General features: G+C 40.2%; 1 protein-coding gene across 1 annotated transcript; it reads right to left on the bottom strand.

Annotated features, from left to right (window-relative positions):
* Window positions 1–967: 967 nt before the first annotated feature.
* Window positions 968–20,804, bottom strand: tapt1a (transmembrane anterior posterior transformation 1a). Its single transcript, XM_035161451.2, has 14 exons — window positions 20,598–20,804; window positions 18,794–18,924; window positions 17,343–17,461; window positions 12,983–13,145; window positions 12,731–12,866; window positions 12,016–12,113; window positions 11,746–11,815; window positions 10,457–10,537; window positions 9,563–9,672; window positions 9,388–9,447; window positions 9,196–9,264; window positions 8,994–9,070; window positions 7,530–7,702; window positions 968–3,838 (listed from the first exon to the last, which is right to left on the bottom strand). Exons 1-14 carry the CDS (start codon window positions 20,785–20,787, stop codon window positions 3,504–3,506), a joined length of 1,812 nt encoding a protein of 603 aa, XP_035017342.1. The 5' UTR covers window positions 20,788–20,804; the 3' UTR covers window positions 968–3,503.
* Between the last annotated feature and the right edge of the window lie 1,202 nt (window positions 20,805–22,006).

The raw sequence follows: 22,006 nt of genomic DNA, 5'->3' as shown, positions 1-22,006 counted from the left end.
CTGTTTCAACCATAAAAGGCCTGTAGATATATGACAGGCACATTTCATGTTTATCACATGTGCATTCTCAGATATTTCAGACATATGTAAACAATACATGCTTCACATTTTGTGTTTCACATGTTGAATTGAAGCAGATGCTATATTTTAGTTTATTCTACATAAGAACGACAACAACACTGCAGTCAATCTTCATTTCATCCCGGTTATACTGTTCGGTTTAACAAGTGCTTTGTTGTTTTGTCCTCCCACACCATCATCAGTGAGTGATGCTACAAAACACTTCTCTCTAATGTGAGACGGTTAAACAGCCGCACAACGGTCATCCTTCAAAAATGACCATGAGGTTGAATAAGCACCTCTTCTCAAACAGTTTAATATTTACTGCAGCACTGGTTGTATCAGACTGAATTAGATTTCGCAGAGTGAAGCTGTTAAACTGGGACTGAGTGTTTCACATCTGCATTTGTTTCACATCTGCTACAGGAAATGTCAGTTTTGTTTGTGCAATGGTAAAGAAAAACCAGACGGTCTGACCAGATGTCCAAAGAGGAGACTGAATTTTAAACTGCTGATAACAGGCATTTAATTGTGCACCTGAACGAAACATTTAGCCGTTCCTTAAAATTCTGCAGTTTTATAAGATGTTCACGTCTTTAGCAGGTTTTCATTCGATCCTGGTTTTCCAGACTTGTGAGTTAAAGCATCTGTAGGTTGAGGATCCAGACAAGTCACGAGTCACTCGCCCCCGAAACTGTGTGAGGGGAAGTAAAAGACCCTGACTGACACTGGGGCCGAGGGAAACTTGAGCTGCAGCATCACATCCTCATGACTTCACATAAACCTGTTTCCAAATAAATGAAGAGGCTCCAACAGCAAAGAAAAACATGAATATCTTCACCAAGACGATCAAAAATACAATATTTCCTAATCATTCTGCTGCATCATTTGGATTAAAACAACACACTTAAAAAACAACTTTTTATTAAACCAAAAAAAGAGAATTTACACACAATTAAATAAGGAACCAAACTGATGAAACAGAGCAGGCAGTGTACTGGACCATCGCAGCTTTCATAAGAACACTTCAGCCTCGTCTCCACCCCCGCCCTGAGCTCTGCTGGGGGTCGGGTTCAGACCAATCACAACAAGGCTGAGCTCAGGCCAGAGGAGACGAGGCTTTTGACAAAAACCACATGAAGTTCTGAGTCAGAGTTCATGCACAAAAATGAAAAAGATCAACAACTGGCAGCTCCAAAAATAGAAGTATCTTATATTACAATCTCTTCTTCAAAACAGAATTAAATCAATGCTGATATGTGTAAACTTTATATACATCTATATTCTATATCATAAACATCTTCATTCTTCTCAAAGCAAAACATTAAAATAAAACCTTCATGTTTGATTTGTCAACCAGGCAGATACGTACCTTTTGAATTCCATAATTAATTGAGTGGAACAAAAAGAGGAAGTTAAATCATTCTAAATATTATTCAATTTACCCACTTTTATTTTCAGACTGTTGAAATCGCTGTCAGCACTAATGTTTTGATCTCGTACCACTCGGGTGTATTTGTCTTCATAATTCAGCTAAAAGAAAAAGCTTGATGCACAAAGCTGTCGATGCAAAGTGCAGACGGCAGGAACCAGGACGTTCTACAGAACGTTCCCTTATTGATTGATTGATTGATTTCAACTTATTGAGATGAGATTCTGCAGCTGAAACTTTGGATCTGGCTGCAGGAAATGTATGCACTTTGATTTTAATATGTTAGGAATAATAGATAATATCTTGTTCACGCTTAATCACAAACATGGATAACAAATGTTAGCAAATACGATAATATATATATATATATATATATATAATACATATATTGCCTTTATAGGTTTTTTCATTGCAATTAAAGAAAAAGTTTAAATCAGTTTAAATTAAAAAAATTCACAAGATCAGTTAACAGAAAAAGAAGCATGCATTCAAACAAGGCATTTTGTTGTGGAAATATTGCTTTTCTTTTTTTTCTTTCTGAGGATGTAAACATTAGAACATCACTTGAGAGTCCGATGAGAAACGGTGACCTGTCCTATTTAAGACAACGTGGTCCATCAGTGCACATTCTCCAGACCTAAAGTAACGAAGAAGTAAATACAATTTGTATCCAACGAAAATCACACTCGTTAAACCTTGAAGGATGTGAGATGTAAAGAAATTAGTCCCATGGGGCAAAGTGATGAAAAACGTAACCTTAGCAAGAAGGAAACTGAGATTATCTTCAGCAAAAGCTCTTTTTCTGTGTGTAAGTGGCTGGAGAAGCAACAGATTTAGTGTCGGAGCCTTTCAACATTAGAGCTGCAGCTTCGGATAAAGCTGTGCGCTGACTGGGCCTCTGAATAAAAGGTTTCTGTGTTGGCTGCTAATGACTGAACGTGGTGGCTCCACTTAAAGCTGCTCTTTAAACCCATGCAAACAAGCCCCACCGAGGTATAAACTTTCACTTTCATTTGAGCACAGCGGTGGATGAAGCGAGCAGTGAAGCATAGACTCTAATATCAACAGTGTGTGACGGTTAATTGCAGTGTTTACTAGTTGTTTTTGAACTGTGAGCGACCCCTCATCACCAGCTGTGTGTGAAACAGTTGTGACCAATTCTAAAAGTTAATTCTTTCTCTTTTCCTGTTGCCTAAAGGTTAAATCGATAGAAATAGTAGAGGAATCTAATTAAACTTTATTATATGTGCAGCAAAATATATATTTTTTCTGCTTTCATGTCTCATTAATCACCTCAAGACCAATTAAATGTATCTTACATCACTACAGGGACCTGACCCTCAATTTGGAGGAAACTCTGATCTCCTCTAGATCCTCTTTATTGACCAGTGTGAATAAACTCAGTAAATCTGATGAGATCGGTGCGGCTCCTAAAAGAAAAAGAAGTTTGTCTTGTACATTGATTTGATGTTAGACATACAACTAACATTCAGAATAAAATACCCTGACATTTGTTTTATCTAGAGGGAAGAGGGAACACTTGATGCAGTTAGCCGGGTTTAGTTTAGAAGTTATTCTGGGTTCTTTTCAGGCTGCTGAGAAAACTGAGAAACTTTTCTCCTCCTGGTCCCAGTGCTGCTCACACTGGAAGTGCTTGTGTGCTCACACATACGCTGGATCACACAATCTCAACACTGAACCATCCTAACACCTACACACACACGCACACGCACACACAGACACACACCAGTTTATCCTGACGCCTCCCTCCCTCTCTCTCCTGCTGTTAAAATCCTGCTGAAGTTTTCTTCGTCAAACTTCTCGACTTCAGGCTTCAACAACAGCGGGATGGTCTCAGGCTGTTTCCCTGTTCACAATAACTCACTGTGTCGCCACTGACTTGAATAAATACTCAGCTTGTTGCTGCTGTTGGCCAGGAGAGCCGGGCTGAGAGGCCTCCGCTGTCTGTCTTTCCTGAGTGGTTCATCACTACATTCGCGGCTGCTGCTGCTCAGTCGATGCGGTTACCGCAGATTGTGAACCGGTCGACCTCCAGCAGGTCATTCTTGGGAGTCCTGTGCTTCAGCTCAGCGGCTGCTTGTGCCTCTTCTTCCTCCTCTTCTTCTTTGGAGAGTGAGGCTGCGGGTTGTTCTGGCTCAGGTGGTGGAGATGGATATGGAGATGGAGGACGGCTTGTTGGTGCAGCAGGAGAGGAGTCAGTGGGCAGGGGAGGAAACAAGTCAGTCCTGGGAGCCGGCTGAGTGGTCACAGAGGAAGAGGAGGAGGTGGAGGAAGAGGATGGTGGACTGCAGGGTGTGGCAGGGATCTCATCCACCTTAGATTCACCTGTAAAGAGTAGATGGCAAAAAATGTAAAGACATATTCAACGGACATTGTGGCAAATGGGCTCTCACATTATAGACTGTAAATAGAGATGCGTCTAAGTGTGTCTAAGACCCACAAACGGGTTTTAAATCCTGAATCATCATCGGAAAAAAAAAAAGTTTTATAGGGAAACAAAAGGAGAAGTGAGAGTATATGAAAGAAGAGTTTAAAGAAAGAAGAGCATAGAAGAGGTGCGGTGTGGTGTTCTTCTTCTAAAGAGTTGTTCTGGGTTGAGTGACAGGGAGTGATTCGACCTGCCGGGTCAACGACTCACACAACCTCCACCCGCCCTCACTGCTCACATCCAACACAACCCAGACAGGGAAATGTGTCCAGAGCAGGAGGCTGAGTCTGAGCCTGCTGCTGCAGCACAGTCGGCTTCCTTCACAATCCACTGCATTATGTTAAGAGAAAACACTGCAGAGTCTTGTAACTGGGAGCCGCGTCTCACATTTGCAAAATCAACCAAACAGAATAATTCATCGTTTCAGAGAGAATCGAGCAAAGCAGCGTTGGATATTAACAAGCCTGTCCACAGAGACGAGCGCCCAGCCGCGGGCGATCTGGCTACAACAAACTTCCAGTTCTTGCTGTAGACAGAGCTGAACCAACACTTTACAGTGCAACACACTGAGCATATAGAAAGTGTGTATATACAATACGTGTGTTTGAGAAATACATTATAAGTGTCAAATACGATAGTGGACGTTAAAGAGACATTACAGGCCACAGAGAACGATGTATAATCTATTCTGCCTTCTTTGATTTATTTATCTAATAATCGACTTTTGTCTTTTGAGATGGTCACTCACAGATGAACTGATTCCTGGGTCAAATCCTTGCCGCACTGACTTGTGCGAGGAACTTGACATGAACCAGACATGTGGCGCTGAATGAGAAATGATGACACCGTGACAACTGAGGAGTAATTCATGGAAACAACTTGGATTCTATACCAAAAAGATGGAAGAAGAGGTGTTGGGTCTGATTTCCACGTTATACTGTGATACAGGGACTTTTTTCTCAGGTTTTTCTTTAGGTTTAATGCTCTGGAACTTTACAGTTGTGGTTTAGTTTCAGAGCTCTTTTAAACCTCAGTGCAAAACGCTTGGATATACAGACTTTATGCTAAATGCCCAGAACCAAACAACAGACAAAAAGTTACTGACTGGCTGGTGACTAAAGCGAGAGGATCTAGAATCTAAGAAACGATTATTAAATCAAATATTGTTCTGCCATTCTCCAAGTGGTTGAAAGAAATCGATTCATTCAAGTTTTAGCCAATCATTCGTCATTAGAAGACTTATAACAAATGTGTTTTTTCTTATTTACATGTGTTAATAAACACCTGTATGGTGTTTACACTGAATACACACACACAATAGTTACCCACTTCTCCTCTGGACGTTCTCTGAGCCTTGATAAAAGTTATCCACCATATGGCTGAAACTGCTCACTGACCGTTTCTGCCCTCCGGCTGAAAACATGCAGTAAAGACAGATGGAGGATCTCATGTGTTATGTGAGTCCAGATTATTGTAAAGACGAAGACGTGCAGATGAACAGATTTGTGCGATGAATCCACTGGAGCAGCAGGTGAAGCAGGAACCGCCGACCAGAGTAGTTCAATGTAAGAAAAGTGAGCACGAAATCTGAGGTCACTGGTTCAAATACCAGCCGCTGAGATTTTGGGAGGCAGAAGAAGAGGCTTATGTTTTCACCCCTGTATATTTGTTTGTTTGTCTGTCAGCATGATTACCAAAAAACTACCAAGCAGATTTCCACAAAACTTGCCTTGGGGATTTGGAAATTGACCAAGAAAGTAGAAAGTTTGGCGTGGATCTCGACAAGGGGGCGGGTCCAGCAGTTGTGTGAGGTCTATGCCCTCTGCTGAGTGCCATTCCAGTAATCTATATGTTGGAGCATGGTGCCTTAAGCTTCCAGTGGCAGGAGCTTTGATGTTTGATGTGACACGATGCACCATCAGGATCTTTGTTATATTAAAGCTCCTGGCTCAGCGCAGCCGGCAGGTCTGTGGCACGTGGGAGAAAAACAATCAGCAGGGATTTGGCTACGGACGTCAGGGAGATACTGCCGCCTCCGAATCGGTGTGTCTGATTGTGTTTGCCTGTGACTTTACATACGAGGCCTGTTAAACAGTTTGTCAAGATATTTACACAAGTCTTTATCAAATATATGAATGTAGGAAAAAGGGTTTGGGTTTTTGTTTTCCTTTCATGTAACTGAAACACAGCAGAAAGTGTAGGATGGCTGTTTTCACTATCAATTAATCAGCTGATCATTTAAGATTTAGATTTCCATACTTTTTAGTTTATGAATAAAAAAGCAGACCTTATTCTCTCAGTGTGTTGTGTGTCAGTCCAGCTATCTCATATCAGATTGATCCTCAGATCCAGGTTCCTTTTCACTTTTGTCCTTTCATAATGATTTGACTTACTTTCCAATTAATTTGTCTATTGACAAATAGATTAAACAATTATTTATACCAGCTTCAACAGCCACACTATAAAGCTGAAGTGCTACAGCCTTGTAGACTATTAGACCATAGACCTTGCAAATCTAGTCAATGTTTTATAATTCATCGGCTATTCAAGCAGGAGGCATGAGAGCAACATGCAACATTATTAATAAGCAGGATCAAATCCCAGGACGTCTCATTTACTACTGAAAAGAAGAAGGAGGCTCTTTAAGGTCTTGCACGTTTTTCATATCTTCTTATACACATTATGTATTTAGAACCAAAATCAATCACAACACACGAGGGTTATACGATTCCAGGAGTTCGTCTGGTTTTGCTCGGTCATGGGATCCGAGCTCCACAGAGTGCAATTAGTGAGAGGAACAGAATGTTATCGAGCTGAGATGTTTGAATAATTATGTAAAGTGATTGGAAACACTCTGGTTCAACCTGTGCTGCTTCTCTTTCCTAAACAACCTGATATTGGTGATATTTTGCTCCCATTATATTGATGAACAGGTTTAAAACATGACGGCATACTGTACATGTCCATGTCAACTTAAACCTGCACTAAGTTTCTGTTATTTGTTTTTGGCCACTTGGGGAAAGCAGAAACCATCTGAATCTATTTAACCAACTTCTCAAATTCAAGACGTGGGGTTTATGTTTCACCTTTTTTCGGACTTCGAGTTGTGATTCTGACCATGTGACAAATGTTTACTTGTTGGTAGCTTCTGTTTTTGGTCATCACCAACTCCGATGGAAATATTTAGCTGCTAGATGTTCCACTATGTTTACTTCTACTAGTTGCTGAGTCACTTTGCTATTTGATAAGCAAACAGAGGGTTTGGAGTTTTTTCTCTGAAATCAACTGCCTGCTACAGTTTATGATCTAAATGAGTGTGGTGGGATTGAACCAAAACACTTAAGTAGCGACTGCACAAAGAGCTGAAACTCTCAGTTTAGAGGGCTGTGAATTCAGATGATGATTCTCAGTGCAACAGTAACATAATGCACCACTGACTTCAGTCCAAGTGTTTGTTGGTCATAAGTGCAACTGCTTTCCACTGCCTCAGGAAACCAATTTGCAAAAAACTCACTTGACCTTTTAAGAGCAAAATGCAAATGGGTACAAGTGCGTTTGCTTTTTAAAAACCAGCCTTAGGTGTTTTACCTGAAGGTGTGGGACATCTGGCCGGCTCAGCTTTACTGGGGGTCTTTGCAGAGGAAGATGCAGTGGGGGTGGAGGGCTTCTCAAACAGCTTGTCCTCCATGTTGGCTCTCTTGACGTAAACACACGACTTCCCCAGGAGCACAATACTGTTCAGCACTTTAAGTGTAACCAACCTACGAAGGGAGAAGGCAGAGGTTAACAGGGTTGCATCTCTGACTGAAAGAATCAAAAACTGTTTCCCTCTCTGCAACAACTATTGTTATAGTTGAATATATTTTTTCTGGAGAGATAAAAGTAATTTTTTTATGAAGAGAGCAATCTAAGACACATAATATTGTAAAAATACAGATTAAACCCAAATAATCTGTCACTTAAGGTTTCCCATCCTCGTTTTGGGCACTTTTGCCACTATGGTTGATGAATTTATGCATCTGGATCAAAACATAATGAGAAATGTAATTTAGTCACAACTTTATCTGGGCCACAGCTATAATGAATCTCCTCAACCATCTGGTTTCAGTCGCCACTGTTCATCTCCCACCACTGACACCAGTGTGTTGATGTGCTCCATCCCTCTGTGTTTCTGGGCTTTGCTATAAGGCCCAGACTTTGACACCGTGATGAGAGAGAGACGGACACATTGGGGTATGTAGACCACCGCTCGCTGCAATAGGATGTTTAGAACTGCGAGTGTGTCTGCACAGCTGAATCTTTGCCATGGCACAGCATTCTGGTCAAGCTATTTTTAACTTGGGGGTGGGGAAGGCCAGAGATGGCACTAGAGATGCCAACATTGTATTCTTCACCCCGAGGGAAACTCTTCAATGGTACGAGCCCAATGGGATCTGGCAAATGAGAGTGAGCGAGGCCGTCAGCGGCTCAGCACGGGAGAACGTGAGGCCACAGCGTTGATGCTTATGTAACAGCGTGTGTCTGAATCTGACTGTGGGTTTATGACAGTCTGTGCATGTGTTAGTGTGCATCCAAGAGACCGCAAGCATGTCTGTGTGTAGTGGCCATGAGTCTGTGTTATAGAAAGAGTGTCTGTGCATATTTGAGACTCTATAAATAAATAGAAAATCTTAACATTTAAATACTCACTTCTACATGTCTAAATAAATACAATGTTCAGATAAAGAAAAATGGAAATTAGACTTTGAGCTGAATTTCAAAGGTCTGTAGTTCAATAAGAAAAGGGAGTGAATTACTACATATCTTATCACCATATTAATCTGCATGAACAACTTAGTAAAATCAGTTATAGCGTTTAAATCTCCTCTTGAGCTTCTCCTTTTGTACATTATTAAAATATATGCAGCATATGCAAAACGAAAATGTCATGTACGGTTACATCAAGAGCAGTAATATTAGGCTCAAGGGTTTGCTGTATTCTGGATGCTGGGGCAGAGTAATGAAGAATAAAAATCCTGCTGCAACATTAGTGAAACAAAACCTAAGACTTACCCAAGATAAAAGAGGAAAACACAAGTATATGACAGGGCTCCCTGCACCTTGACTGAAGTCATCACCACTCGGATAAGCTGTTAAAACATTACAAAGCAGAATGAATATCAAATTTAAACTTTTTCTGGCTAATACTTATGTGTTAATGACTAATTCTTCCGGTATTAATTCCTGAATAGCAACAGACGGCAGCCTGTCTTACCAGAACAGCCAAAGGCAGAGGGATGAATCCCATCCTCCGAGCCACTGAGTCACTGTAGTCAGTACAAGCCTACACAGTGACACACGAGCACAGATTGCAGCACTCAACAAAACTTCATTGATTAGCTGCGTAGGCTCAGTGCTCTTTATGCAAATATAAGGATGGTGATATGAAGAAGAGGGGGTCGCTTACATTTTTCTGTCGACTGCTGACGAGATCGAAGGCCAGACTGGCTCTGTATTCACTGTACACCTGCAGGGGGGGCAAGACAAAGAACGGACTGTGAGAAAAGAAGGAAACCAAAGGAACATATACAGTTTTATACGTGTACTTTGTGTGACACGTTTAAATATGATTCTGTCCTTACATCTGCAGTGATGTCGTTGAACTTTGTGATGAAAGCGTGTTTAATAATGTCAACAGCGACTTCAGAGGTGACGACCATGAAGACATCAGGGAACAACACCCACAGGTGCTCTGAGGAAAGAAGGAACACAAGATGATATTTTTAAATTAAATTTAAATTTTCTTATCAACTGGTTGCTAATATGCTTTTTAAACCTCAAGGAGAACTGCTTTAATAATAACTCTTCTATCACTATGAGCAACCACCATCATTTCAGCCCTGTGATCAATTGTTTATTCAAACTTTGGAGCTTTAAATTGACAATAATTTATGTGTTTATATTAATTTATCAGATGACAAAGTAAAAAAATTTGAACTTGTGAAAGGGTTAGCTCATAATTAGCAATCAGCTGAGAGCAGGTGCTTTATTTCTGCTGCATAATCCAAACAAGGAAACGCAGTTACCATGGAACATGAGTGAACTACTGGGGACTTGTGACACGAATCCCTCGTTAGCAACACAGAGCTGTAGCTCAGCTGGTGCTTGTACGTCAGTGTTGTGATTTCAGCTGACAGGCCACGTCTGTCATCTACTGTGTTTCTGGCTTTGAGCCTGTCAGGAGGAGCTGATTGTTTTCAGAGAGCTGTCAAACACAAACGCCGAGCTCTCGTCCCTCGCTCCACTCCGTCTCACTCACTGAGGTGTGTGGGAGGTTCAACGCCCCGTGGTGCTGCAGAGGGTCGTCGGAAACTTCAGGAAAGTAGCTGCTTAACATACTGGTCTGAAATGTTTCCCCATGTCGAGCACCTTGTGCTGGGATTTAAAACTATGCTGAATACACCTGGGGTAACTTACTGTAATAACTATTTTAAAAAATCTATGCAACTGTAGTTTGAAGGAAAACACCTAATTACCTGGGTTCCATGAGAACTGCTCCATGTTCCTGAGACAGACGATGAGCAGGAGAACGTAGCTGGTGAACCGCTCTTTGATGTCTGCGGGATCAAATAATCACATTTAAAATGACAACTGTCATTCAACTGTAAAACAATCTGGCAACGAAAATGTTATTAGTACCAACTGCATCTTCACTTAAGACACAACTGAACTAAAGCTGCATTAACAGACACTTTCCATTCTCATCAGGGTTTAAGTATGATGGAAAACCAACAGACACAGCACATCTTAGAATTATATTTCCACATCAGATTTTTCACTACTTTCTGGATGTATATAACGACAATTCCTAACAATATAATTAAATAAATCGATGCAACCTGTTCCTGGACTTTTTCTTTCTATATCTGCAGATGACTTGAACCGATCTTTGTTCGTTAGTTTTATATTTTCTGGATGTTTTCTCCTGTTTTAATTAGCATTTTATTAGTTCTATGGCATTGCTGCTTTTTGTGCTGTTTATGTTTAAACACATTGTGTGAAGCTCTTTCATTTACCTTGTGTATAAAAAGAGCTACAAAAATAAACCTCCTCGCTAAAGCTGTATAAGTGTTAAAACAGGTGATAGAACGTTTTAAATTTGTCAGATGTGTCGGGTTCAAAAAACATGCAATGAAATAAGTGGAAATTATAGTCTGCTACTAGTCAGTGCTGCACAACATAAACAGTAATCTATGGAAATATAAAAAGGCACAGCTGTATATGTTTAGCACAGCATTATCTGCATTAGTGATAAAATGCTAGTTATGACTTATCTCCACAAACAGGCAAAGATCAGAGAAAACTGAGAAAATGGCAGATGATTGAGCTCATTGTCTTCTGCTGTCATTAGAATACAATTAGTGTGACTGAGATAAAACGATGCTGCCTGTGGGGATATAAGAGGAAACACACAATACATCTGATTCTGCAGCCATGTCTGCACTCTTCTTTCAAAGCAGAACGGATTCAGAACAGCTTTCATATGTAAGGAAGAGGAATTAAGCCTGAAACAGTTTCATATATAAGCACAGCGGCCGACGGATCTTAAGAAGAAGAGGATCAGAATGTACTGAACAAATGCATTTGTTTGTAGGACACATTTTTTAGAGGAATTGTTCCCTTTCTATCCCGGAGTGAGACTCTCACGTCTGTGAATATCTAATTCTATGGAGGCTGAGAACATCACAACAACATGGGGGGGAAATAAAAACATGACAAATGTTGTTCAATCACATTTTAAGAATGATATTTTTCTGTGTCTTACCACTGTTGGACATTTGGAATAAGTTGTTCTTTTCAAATTTTTTGAACACGCTTCCTTTGATCTCCACGAACTGTGCATGAGAGGGAACAGGAACACGAAGAAAGAATTGTAAATGGAAGAATTTACCAAATGGAAAATAATGTTGCAGCTACATTTCATCACAAATGTCGCTACCTGAATTTTTCTGCTAACAAATAACTTAAGCAAAATTTAGTTAATGAGCACAAATGCATGTCATGTGTTGTTATGTGTGTATGACTGTGCACTGACGTTGTTGGACATCATGATGGTGAGCAGGGACTTGTTGTGGGAGTTGAAGGCGACGTTGAGGGTGGAGGCTTGGACCATGATGAGGATGGAATGGAGGACTGAGAGGCCGGCACTCAGGAAAGCAACTAATTTAAAAAGGCAATTTAACACTGAATACCACTCCATTAAAACCTATCACGAGGGACGGAACCTAACAGTTTGACTGACAACCTCCTAACCAAAACTACAAGCACACTGAAAATACGACCCTGTGCCTTGCTCATTCCCTCACCTAAATCTTTATAAAGTACAGTATGAACACTTCATCTCAAAGTCTTTAATCCTCCTAATTGTGGGATGAGACAAGAAGATAGATATCCAGTGCACTGAACCTGACTAAGGCTCTGCAGTTCATCATCCTAGTTCCAGACCTGAGCAGAAAATAATCCATTTCCTCCCTTTTAGCTCCAGTGTTTGTGTCTAGCCGAAAGAAAATCAAAGCAAAGCTGATTCTCGTGTCTGTTGGCCAAGTTATGTTGCACTTCCTCTAAAAGACCTTACTTATCTTCTCCGCTGGTCATGAAGAGCTCACAAAGAAATATGAGCATTCCACGAGGCTGCACTTGTACATCATCTGTTAAAAGCAGAACCTACTCTACTAGAAACCTTCGAATATTTCAATATAAGGATTTAAAACCTGCTGTTACGCTGCTGTTGATTTGAGCCAGAAGGATACAGACGTAAAAGACGGCCATGAGGAAGTGAGGGATGACTCCTATACTGTCTCTTTTCCGTTCTTTGGGTTCTGTGGCCGTCCAGTAGAGAGCATCCAGGATATCTTGACCGAAAGAGGAGAAGAGTCGATCTGCCACCTGACAGACGAAGGCACAGACACAACCATCGTGTAAACAACAGATACATAACATGGAAATATATAAATAGGTATCTTTTACACTGTGTGGAATAGAATGTATAAATTGTGAAGTACCTCCAACATGTTGTAGATGATGTAGAGCTTTATGACCGACTGTCCTCGGATCAGGTGGTACATCATGGAGTAGTCGACGTAGTGCATCATGGAGAAGCACAGCACCATGATCAGGCCCTTCAGCACGTCACACACCTGCGCTGGCTGCAGCAGCCGGGACCCACTGACCACGCACACAAACACACAAACACACAAACACACAAAACGTCAAATTGTGGTAGAAACACGTCGAGTTTTAAATACATTTGTGGTATTTGACTTCAGACTCACATGCCAACATTCACAGTGCAGTATGTCCACATGTAACATGCACTGTCTGGTATAATGTGTGTATATGCTCAGAAACACACACATTTTGACAGAGCAGCAGTGTGGAATTATTGCATATACACACAAACGTTGTAATGTAGTTCCATAAAACCTCTGGTAAATTTACCAAAGAAGTCAAATGAAGACGGAGTGGACCCCTGGTTTAACAACGCACTACCAGACCAGTGCGACTGTTTACTGCTCATTATAAAGTCTCTGAATGATCCCTGTAAATTATCCCACATGAGGAAACAGGAGTACAACACATACAGAGGTGAATAATTCATTTCTGTTCAAAATGAGACGACCGACATGAAGAGAAAGGCAACAAGTAGAGATAACACACCGAAAGAAAACAAGATATGAAATATTAAAGCTAGAGTCTCAGTTATTCGAAAAGTTATCTCATTCCGGAGATTGATCTCTTTTTAATAAGTTTCTGTCTTTGGTCAAAGCTCCTGCTCGGATAAGATGAAATCGTTGTCGTTCTTATCAACACCACAGACCGCAACAACATTTCATATCAGTCTGAGGGGCTGTCTTCATGTTTTCATGGAAAAATATATATTTTAACCAAAATAAAATGGAAATGTTTCAAATGGTGTTGGACGATACTACTTGGAAGGAAACACACAGGATGTAACGTGCTTCAAACATGTGCAGCTTTTGCAATTAATGGCAGCGGCAGCTTGGGAGCATGTTAAGCGCAGGGCTGACAAATCCATAGGACCGGTTATTTAAAATTTGTGACAGGGATAACCGGGGAGAGCCGGAGAGCTTAATTCCAACACATCCTGCATATTTTCCATGTCAGCTGCGTGTCTGTGCGACTGCAAACACCACGAAGCACGGCAGTAAAAACACGTTTCAACTACTCACCACACGGGCTGTTGTAATATTATAATAAAGAAAAGGTTCCCTCTGATTCTTACCTGCTGATATGAATGTTACACTATGATAAAGCCTAATTACAAAGGTTTGATTCTGCCAAACGACAACACTTTAATTGCCATCAATAACAGATAATAACAGTCTATGCCATTATTACCGAAGTTTAACACAAATTCACAAGTACGACTCCACAATTTTCTACTACACCACAACTAAGTGGTGCACAAGACGTGGCAGCACAACAATGAGCTGATCTAAAAAGCCATCATTACCTTCGTTACTTTTAGCTGCTGCTGATTAACAATGGAGCTCCTCCTCAGCCTTAACATGAGACAGGTAGAAAAGAAACCATGCTCCACATGTGAGGGGGTGGGGGGGGAGTTCTAGGTGTAGCTATGTGAACTATTTTAAGAGGCGACTTCAAGTAGAGTTAAGAAAAATGTGTAAATTAGCTGAATCAATCTCAGTGTCTTCTGAATCAGCCGAGCTGTGAGAACAGGAGGAGGTGAACATCTGTGGCTTTGTCTCAAGAAGAAAAGACAATGATTGCACCAAAGATATGTTGCCTTGAATACAGAATTACACACTCGATTCATTAAAGACTCGATTCATAGCCCTTAATGGATTCTCTCATTTCTAAGATACTTATGACAAAAGAAAAGATACAGATAAAATACAAGAATAGACTGAAAAGCAATTTAAGGAAGATGCTCCAGTGATATTAATAGTTTTTATGGTTTGTTTTACTGAGGCTACAGCTCCATCTACTGGTCCGTCAATCATGTAAAGAGGTGGCGGTCCAATAAAACCTCAGTCATATATATCATCTACTTCTTAATCTTTCTCCATGTGATTTTAAGATATATATTAAGTGTTGTTCTGTATCTTGTGCATCTTGAAAGCGATTCTACTTGTTCAAGGCATCTCATGACAAAAATACCAGGTTCATATCTTAAATTTCTTGTTTTGTTTGGCCTAAAATATTAAGTGATTCATTTTATAATGAAATAAAAAACAGTAAAATTTGAATTCTTTGTTTCAGCTTTAATGGACTATATCACAGTTACGATTGGTATTCAGATGTTAAAGGTGCTAAAAGAGAGAAACCTCCTCACGTAGCATCTGATTCCGAACACGGTTCGCTGCTGAGGCAAAGCTGCTGCAGCCAGCTGCCACTGCATCCTGCACAGAGCAGTCCTCACTCTCTCTATTCTGCTCACGTTATCTCCATAACACACATGAACATTATGCCTGAGTGCAGTCAGCTATGTGCTGCATTTCAAGTAGCTGTATCTATGTGCCTTTTATACTGTATTAGCCTGAAACGTGGGATTAAAACTCAGGACCAGAGAAAGAAGAGAAAGCTTCATTTCTGATACAAAACCGTGTTAGAGAAGCCGACTGGTGAGCATAAAACAGCCAATTTGCTTCTGTCGAGCAGCTGCGGATTTAAGTTTTCTCTTAAAAACTGCTGCAGAGGGATGCGCTTAAACAAAGCAAACTCCAAACTGCTCCAGAGAAGCTGCTCGGTGACCAGAAGTGGGAGATCTGATTCAGCAGGCGAACTTCCAGTTTGAGCGTCAGCAGCCGTACCACTGACAAGCAGCACAGTGATGGGAACCAGCATGCACTCTCAGCAAAACCTCCCTTTCCAAGCTCCGAAAAAAAACAAAAAAACAGGTCTTATGAGGAACCAACATGGCGGCTTTGCCTTGGGAGAATGGGACATGATGTACGATGCCAAGCTGTACATGAACAGACACAATGGAGATGAAGAGAGGCCGGTGAATACATGTGAAGGACAGTTCTGATAATCATGAAGCAATGACAGCATGGTGGGAGCGTACCTGCTTCTTCTGCAGTAGGGGCATGTACGTGCCCTGCGGGGGGGGGAGGAAGGCAAGGGGACAATCAGACAGAGAGTCAGAGAGGGTGAGGCGGGCAGGGGGGAGAGGCTGTGCCCATCAATATCTAAGTTCAATATTATGTTGGTTTTTTATTTGTGCGTTTAAAGTAAAAACTGCTAAAATTGTACGGTTAAACAAACATATAACAAAGCACCTGAATAACAAGTGTGCTTTCACGTAGACGACAACATAATCCTGGTAGGAGACAATTCATCAATAAGCCAAGCCTGAATATTCACTACACAAAAAATCACGAGGACACACACACACACACACACACTATGTCTTGGGGCTATTTCTACCCCGAATGGAGGAGCAACATACTTGTAAACATGTAAAACTGGAATAATAAGACTGGATATTGACATTCAGAGACTAAGTGGAACTGCAACCTTTACTAATGGGAGTTTTCTTTTAACTGAACATATGCCCACACCATGAGTGACCTTTTCATGCAGGGTTTAGCTCAATAAAAGAATCTCAATATCATTTAAAAAGTATGAGAAGAGAAAGAAGTGATGCATTACTAACAAAAATCAAACCATGAAAAAATTATCTGACCACAACTGCCAAAGTAAGCACGCAAGTACTTGAGCATGTGTATTCAGGCTGTATTGTTTTTGCTAACGTGCACAACTCTAATCATTTCGGCGAGCACAATCAATTCAACCCAATTGTGTGTGACATTGTGCAGGTTGTGTCACATCAAACTCTCTGACCGATCATAATATTAGTATTTTCATTCTCTGATATAAAGTGTAGTCAGACCAGAAGCAATTTGCTCAGATTACATGGGAAAAAAACAACTTCAACTAGCGAGCGAACAATACATTACAGATAAAACAATGTAGGTGCATAATCTTCTACTTCTGTGTTATCACGCACTCTGCTCACTTCTCTTCAGCTGCTGGTGTGAACTGAACATAACAGAGTTATAAAAGGTACAAAAGATAAAATTGTTAAACCAAATTAATATTCCCACTTCCTCTCAAATTGACATATGATCCTTTTCCCTTTACAGGTCAAGGTTGAGCCACTGAACTCTGTACCAAGCAAACAAGGTCACATTCATCACTTCTCTCGTGTCGACATTGTGCCCTGACCACAACATTTCCTACTTGCCAAACAGAAATGCATTTGCATCAGACAGAATTTTAAAAGGTGATTATGCAGACAGTGTTTTCCGTGCATGTTTGATTCTTGTGTGTGTGAATGCAAGGGAGAGTGTGAGAAGTACGTGAAGAGGCTCTGACCTGAAGCCGCAGCACGGCAGGGTGAGGAGGCGAAGCAGGGCCAGCAGCACCCTGATGGGCAGCAGCGTGAAGACGTACAGGAAGGCGTCGACACACAGGAAGAAGCCAAAGGTCATCAGCTGGAAAAGTCGCACAGCAACAACTCAGAGTCAAACAAGGTCTCCAACCTCCAAGTTACACAACGGTCATCGGTAGAAAAGTGGACATAACTCGACTTGAAGGACAAACAAGTCTTTCAGTATTTAACAAGGACAAGACCTAAATACACTAAATAAACAAACAGACCCAAACCCAGTAACTTCACACACATACCTTCACTGTCGCCCAAAGTCTAAGAGTCATTGCCTCGACATCTTTAAAAGGGAATATTCCACAAGCCATGCATTTAATCTATCCAATGTCCTATTGCTTCTCACTGGAAAAAAACATGAGGGGACTGAGCATTGGTGGGAGCTGGAGGGAGGGTTTGTTTCTCATTGGTGGAATCTGTTTGACTTTTCTTGGGGCCTCGTCAGGTACCTAGAAGACGGGAAGCTCGCTGAACGCAGGAAAATCAGTGAGGTCCGTTTTGTTTACACACATTCCTCTGCTGCCCCAAAAGAAAAACCCAACCCAGTGGGAGCTGTGTCAGTGAGGGCTTCGTCTATTTAGATGTTTTTTTTTGCAGAGAGAAACTCAACTCTTAAAAAATATGACCTTTATACTAAATGTAAACGTAAAGCATGATCACAATATCTTCAATATGTCTAGGTCTTCATAATTGGAAACATAAATTAGGTTTCTGTGAACAATTGCACATTGTTTGTTAATCAACAACTATTTTGATATTCAAATAATCATTTTTGGCATTTTCAAACTTGTTCACAGCTTCTCAAAAGTGAGGATTATCTGTTTTGTACATAATAGTAAAATACAGGTATTGTGATTTTTGATTGCTGGTCAAACAACCCAAGCTATTTCAAGACATTATCTTGGATTGTAGAGACTAAAATTGGCATTTTTTATAATTTTCTGAGGACAGTAAATTAAGATGCATCAGTTATTCAGAGAGATCACACTGACATATGAGATACACACGTCTTATGAGTCAACACTGCCCCCTTCTGACTGATGTGAAGAACAACAAAAATAAACTGCTGTCAGTACCTCATAATATTTCCTGACACCATTGATATTTTTTTGTTTTGGTATAATATTGTTTTACACAATCCAATTATTATACATTTTTGTGTCTGCATGCAAAAGCACATATTGAATTTGTTTTACTAATCTATAAGGTCCTCATTACATCAACAACTAATAAACAAACTATGAAAATAATATCAATATTGTATCTTTGATAGATTGTTGTGGTCTGTAAGCATCTTGTCTGCGCTGACGGACATTGCACAGATGCAGAGAGCTGAAGATAGAAGGGGTCAGCTGAGGTCGGGGTGTGTAATGTACGCTACCTTCTCCAGTTCCTTGGGAATACGCATGCATGTGTAAACTCTCTCTCTGCGCTCCGTGTACTTTGCCTCATTGTGCTCCAGGAAGTATCCTCTGGTGAGCTCTGTGCAGATGAAACGTGTCAACGACGGATCTGGAACAACACAAGAGCAACGGTGTTAGCACAAGGGCCATTGTCTGCAACAATTACAACCGCCGCTATCGACACAATGAGGCCGCCAGCCGTCGGAGAGACGTGAACGAGGGGGAAACTTCTCTGGATGATAGAAACTGAGGGTTTGACAGTTGTTTTTTAGCTCAGTGGGATTCAGTGCATCAAGAAAACATCTTGCAAAACCTGACTATGATAAAATCAAGATCTTTGTCACGTAACAACGTTTTTCTCATGTCAAACTAAACCATCTGTAATGAGGGAAACGTAACAAACATAAATGTTCTGTTATGTTGCTATGGCTGAAAACTTATAACACAAAGCAGTTTTGTCTGTTGCCCTGTAACATCATTCAATTCAGATCATAGGGATCATTGGATTATTGGAGGATTAAAACAGAACAACAGGTTAAATTATTAAGAGATAAAATGACTATATTAATCTATACCAATTGTAGATTGTAGAAAAATGCATATGTGGGAGTAAATATTATTATTTGAAGACATCACCTTGGGCTCTAATTTAAGGAAATAATAATCTGTAATGGAAATATGCAGTTCATTAATTACAGTCATAAACATAACCAATGAGTGGTGGGAAACTTGTAGAACAGTTGCTGGTTTTGTTGAATCGTCTCAGTGTGAGTTTTACATCAAATGGCCCCATACGGTCTTTTAATCCTTTCCACTTGACTTCATCCTGTGAGAACCTGTCGTGCTTCATAAACCCGAACACCAGGATGAGCTCACTGTGCTTTTACACAGGCTTTAAAACTTTAAAGAAATAAATCATGTGGAATTCATCAAGATAATTATTAATATCGACGTATGGATTTTTTGGTCCTATCTCAGTTTCAAGTATATAAAGCGCACAAAGACATATCGACATACTTTTCTTGTGCACATATGCATCTTATCTCAGCAACTGTACGTTTACTTCTGTTTGTACTTTCAACTGTCGAACATGTAGATTAGTAGAGTTTGCCTGAGGTGTGACCTTGTTGTTGATTAGATAAAACGACAAAGTGCACGGTCAGATGAGAATCACAGGAGAGTGCAGGACACAAAACAGGCGTAAACGACTGTGTGCGACTCTCTTCGGGGTGATTGTACTACTGTTGTGGAGAGAGTTGTCTACCTGCATCTGTGTGTTACTCTGTGTGTCACATACAAACTGTCATGGATTATAAAAACATGCCTTCTTACATTATAGTGCAAACAAACACCTTTATTTTCCGTCCCTCAATTAGAAAATGAAAACCCACGTTTCCCTTTCCTGTAAACAAACCTGAAGTCTCTGATCATCATTTATACACAGAACTTGTCAGAAAAGGACATTTCAGTTAATAATGTAACTTTTAAATGATCTTAACTTCCTCAGTGTCTCAGAAGATAAACAACAAACACAGAGTTGAAGGAGCTGAAGTGAGGAGTCAGACCTGAAACTGGGGTTTAAAGTGTGTTTTCTTCATTCTGAGTGAGTTTGAGCAACATGTCCGCCTGTAAACAACAGCAGCTGTTCGCATCCAGTGCTTTTAACGCAGGAGCATTCTTCTCTGCGTTAAAACCCGGAAGTTCGCGCAGAGTTAACGTGATAAATCGCGTTATTTCTCAGTGTTTATCAGCAGCCGTGGCCGCGGAGTCACGTCGGGTTACCTGCAGACATGTCGCGTTGCTCCCTCCTAACAGCGCTAATGTCGTAAACTCCCAGAGTCTCCGGCAGCCCGGGAGTCAGGCCCGCTTTGCCCGACCTGTGAGCGTCCTCCCACGGCCTCTTCGACCTCCTCCTCGGCTCCATTTCTGCTTCTTTCTCCTCCGACACTTCGCTGCCCGATACGTCCGCCATCTTTACTTCCGGCCCGCCGCGTCGCTCTGTGTTACGTCATCGCGGCGTCGGTCACAGGTAAACAACGTAAACAGCGTCACCGGCGTAAACAGCGTCACGTGACACCGGGTTGGGTTTAAAATCATCATTACAAAATTATTAATAGATAAAAAAGTAAAGGTTTAATAAATCTAAATATCATTTGGTTTAATAATAAAACAACATAAATACATTTAACAGTTTCCTAAAGATAAAACAAAATAATCATTCAAAGATGTTAATCAACAGAAATAGATCAAAATCTCTTAAAAAGAAATTAAAAGTCAATGGTTTATTAAAATTGAGAAAATAAATAATGTTCAAAAGTCTTTTTTTTAAAAAGATATATCAAAATTGAATAATTTTTAAATAATAAAGAATGATCACCAAATTATTATTTCAGACAAATAAATACTCGACCGTGTTGAAGGAATTATATATATATTTTTTAAAATAAAGATTGAAAAGTTGGTTAAAAAATAAATACGATTTTTTATTGGTGTACAAATGTTGACAAATCAGCAAGAGTTTGTGAAATGGAGTACAAATATTGGTTTAATAACAAAATCATGAACTTCAGGGGTTTAATTATAAGTCTAAAGTTACTTTCAAATACTTGCATAAAAATTATAATTTTTTCTGTATTATTATTATTTATACAGCCAAATCTATTTTTCAGCAAAAATGCCTAATTTCAAGCCATACTAATAATAATGTTAATAATAAACATTGTTGTTAGCTTTGCAGTGAAACTTAACCGGTCACAAATAAATTAAGCTTTTAAAAAAAATGATTTGATATTTACAGTTTGTTGTCTTGTTTGAATTTTCTCTGTAACACGATGATCTACAGTCAGAGAACTGTTTGAATGTTGTTGCAGTACCATGTTCTCCACTTGGCGTCGCCAAAGTTCCATCAAACCGCCCTGGATCTAAATTCTACCCAACAACAGCACTGAGGCTGATTTCTCCTGATGAAGATGAGGAGTATGTGCAGAACTTTGCAGAGGAGGACTGAGTCCATACTTATGTTCATGTTCCAGCTTTTAATAATTACTCATCTAACTTTCTGGTTGAAGCAGGCTCCGACATGTCGAGGAAAAAACACAGAGAAAATACTTTTATCACATCTAGCGTCAACATTTCATTTTCAAAATCCTAATATTTACATTTTTTAGCATTGTTAAACCAACACTGACATT

Source organism: Hippoglossus stenolepis, chromosome 7 (assembly GCF_022539355.2).
Source record: "Hippoglossus stenolepis isolate QCI-W04-F060 chromosome 7, HSTE1.2, whole genome shotgun sequence".
In the NCBI taxonomy this organism is placed as follows: Eukaryota; Metazoa; Chordata; class Actinopteri; order Pleuronectiformes; family Pleuronectidae; genus Hippoglossus; species Hippoglossus stenolepis.
This window is presented reverse-complemented; position numbering and strand designations above follow the sequence as displayed.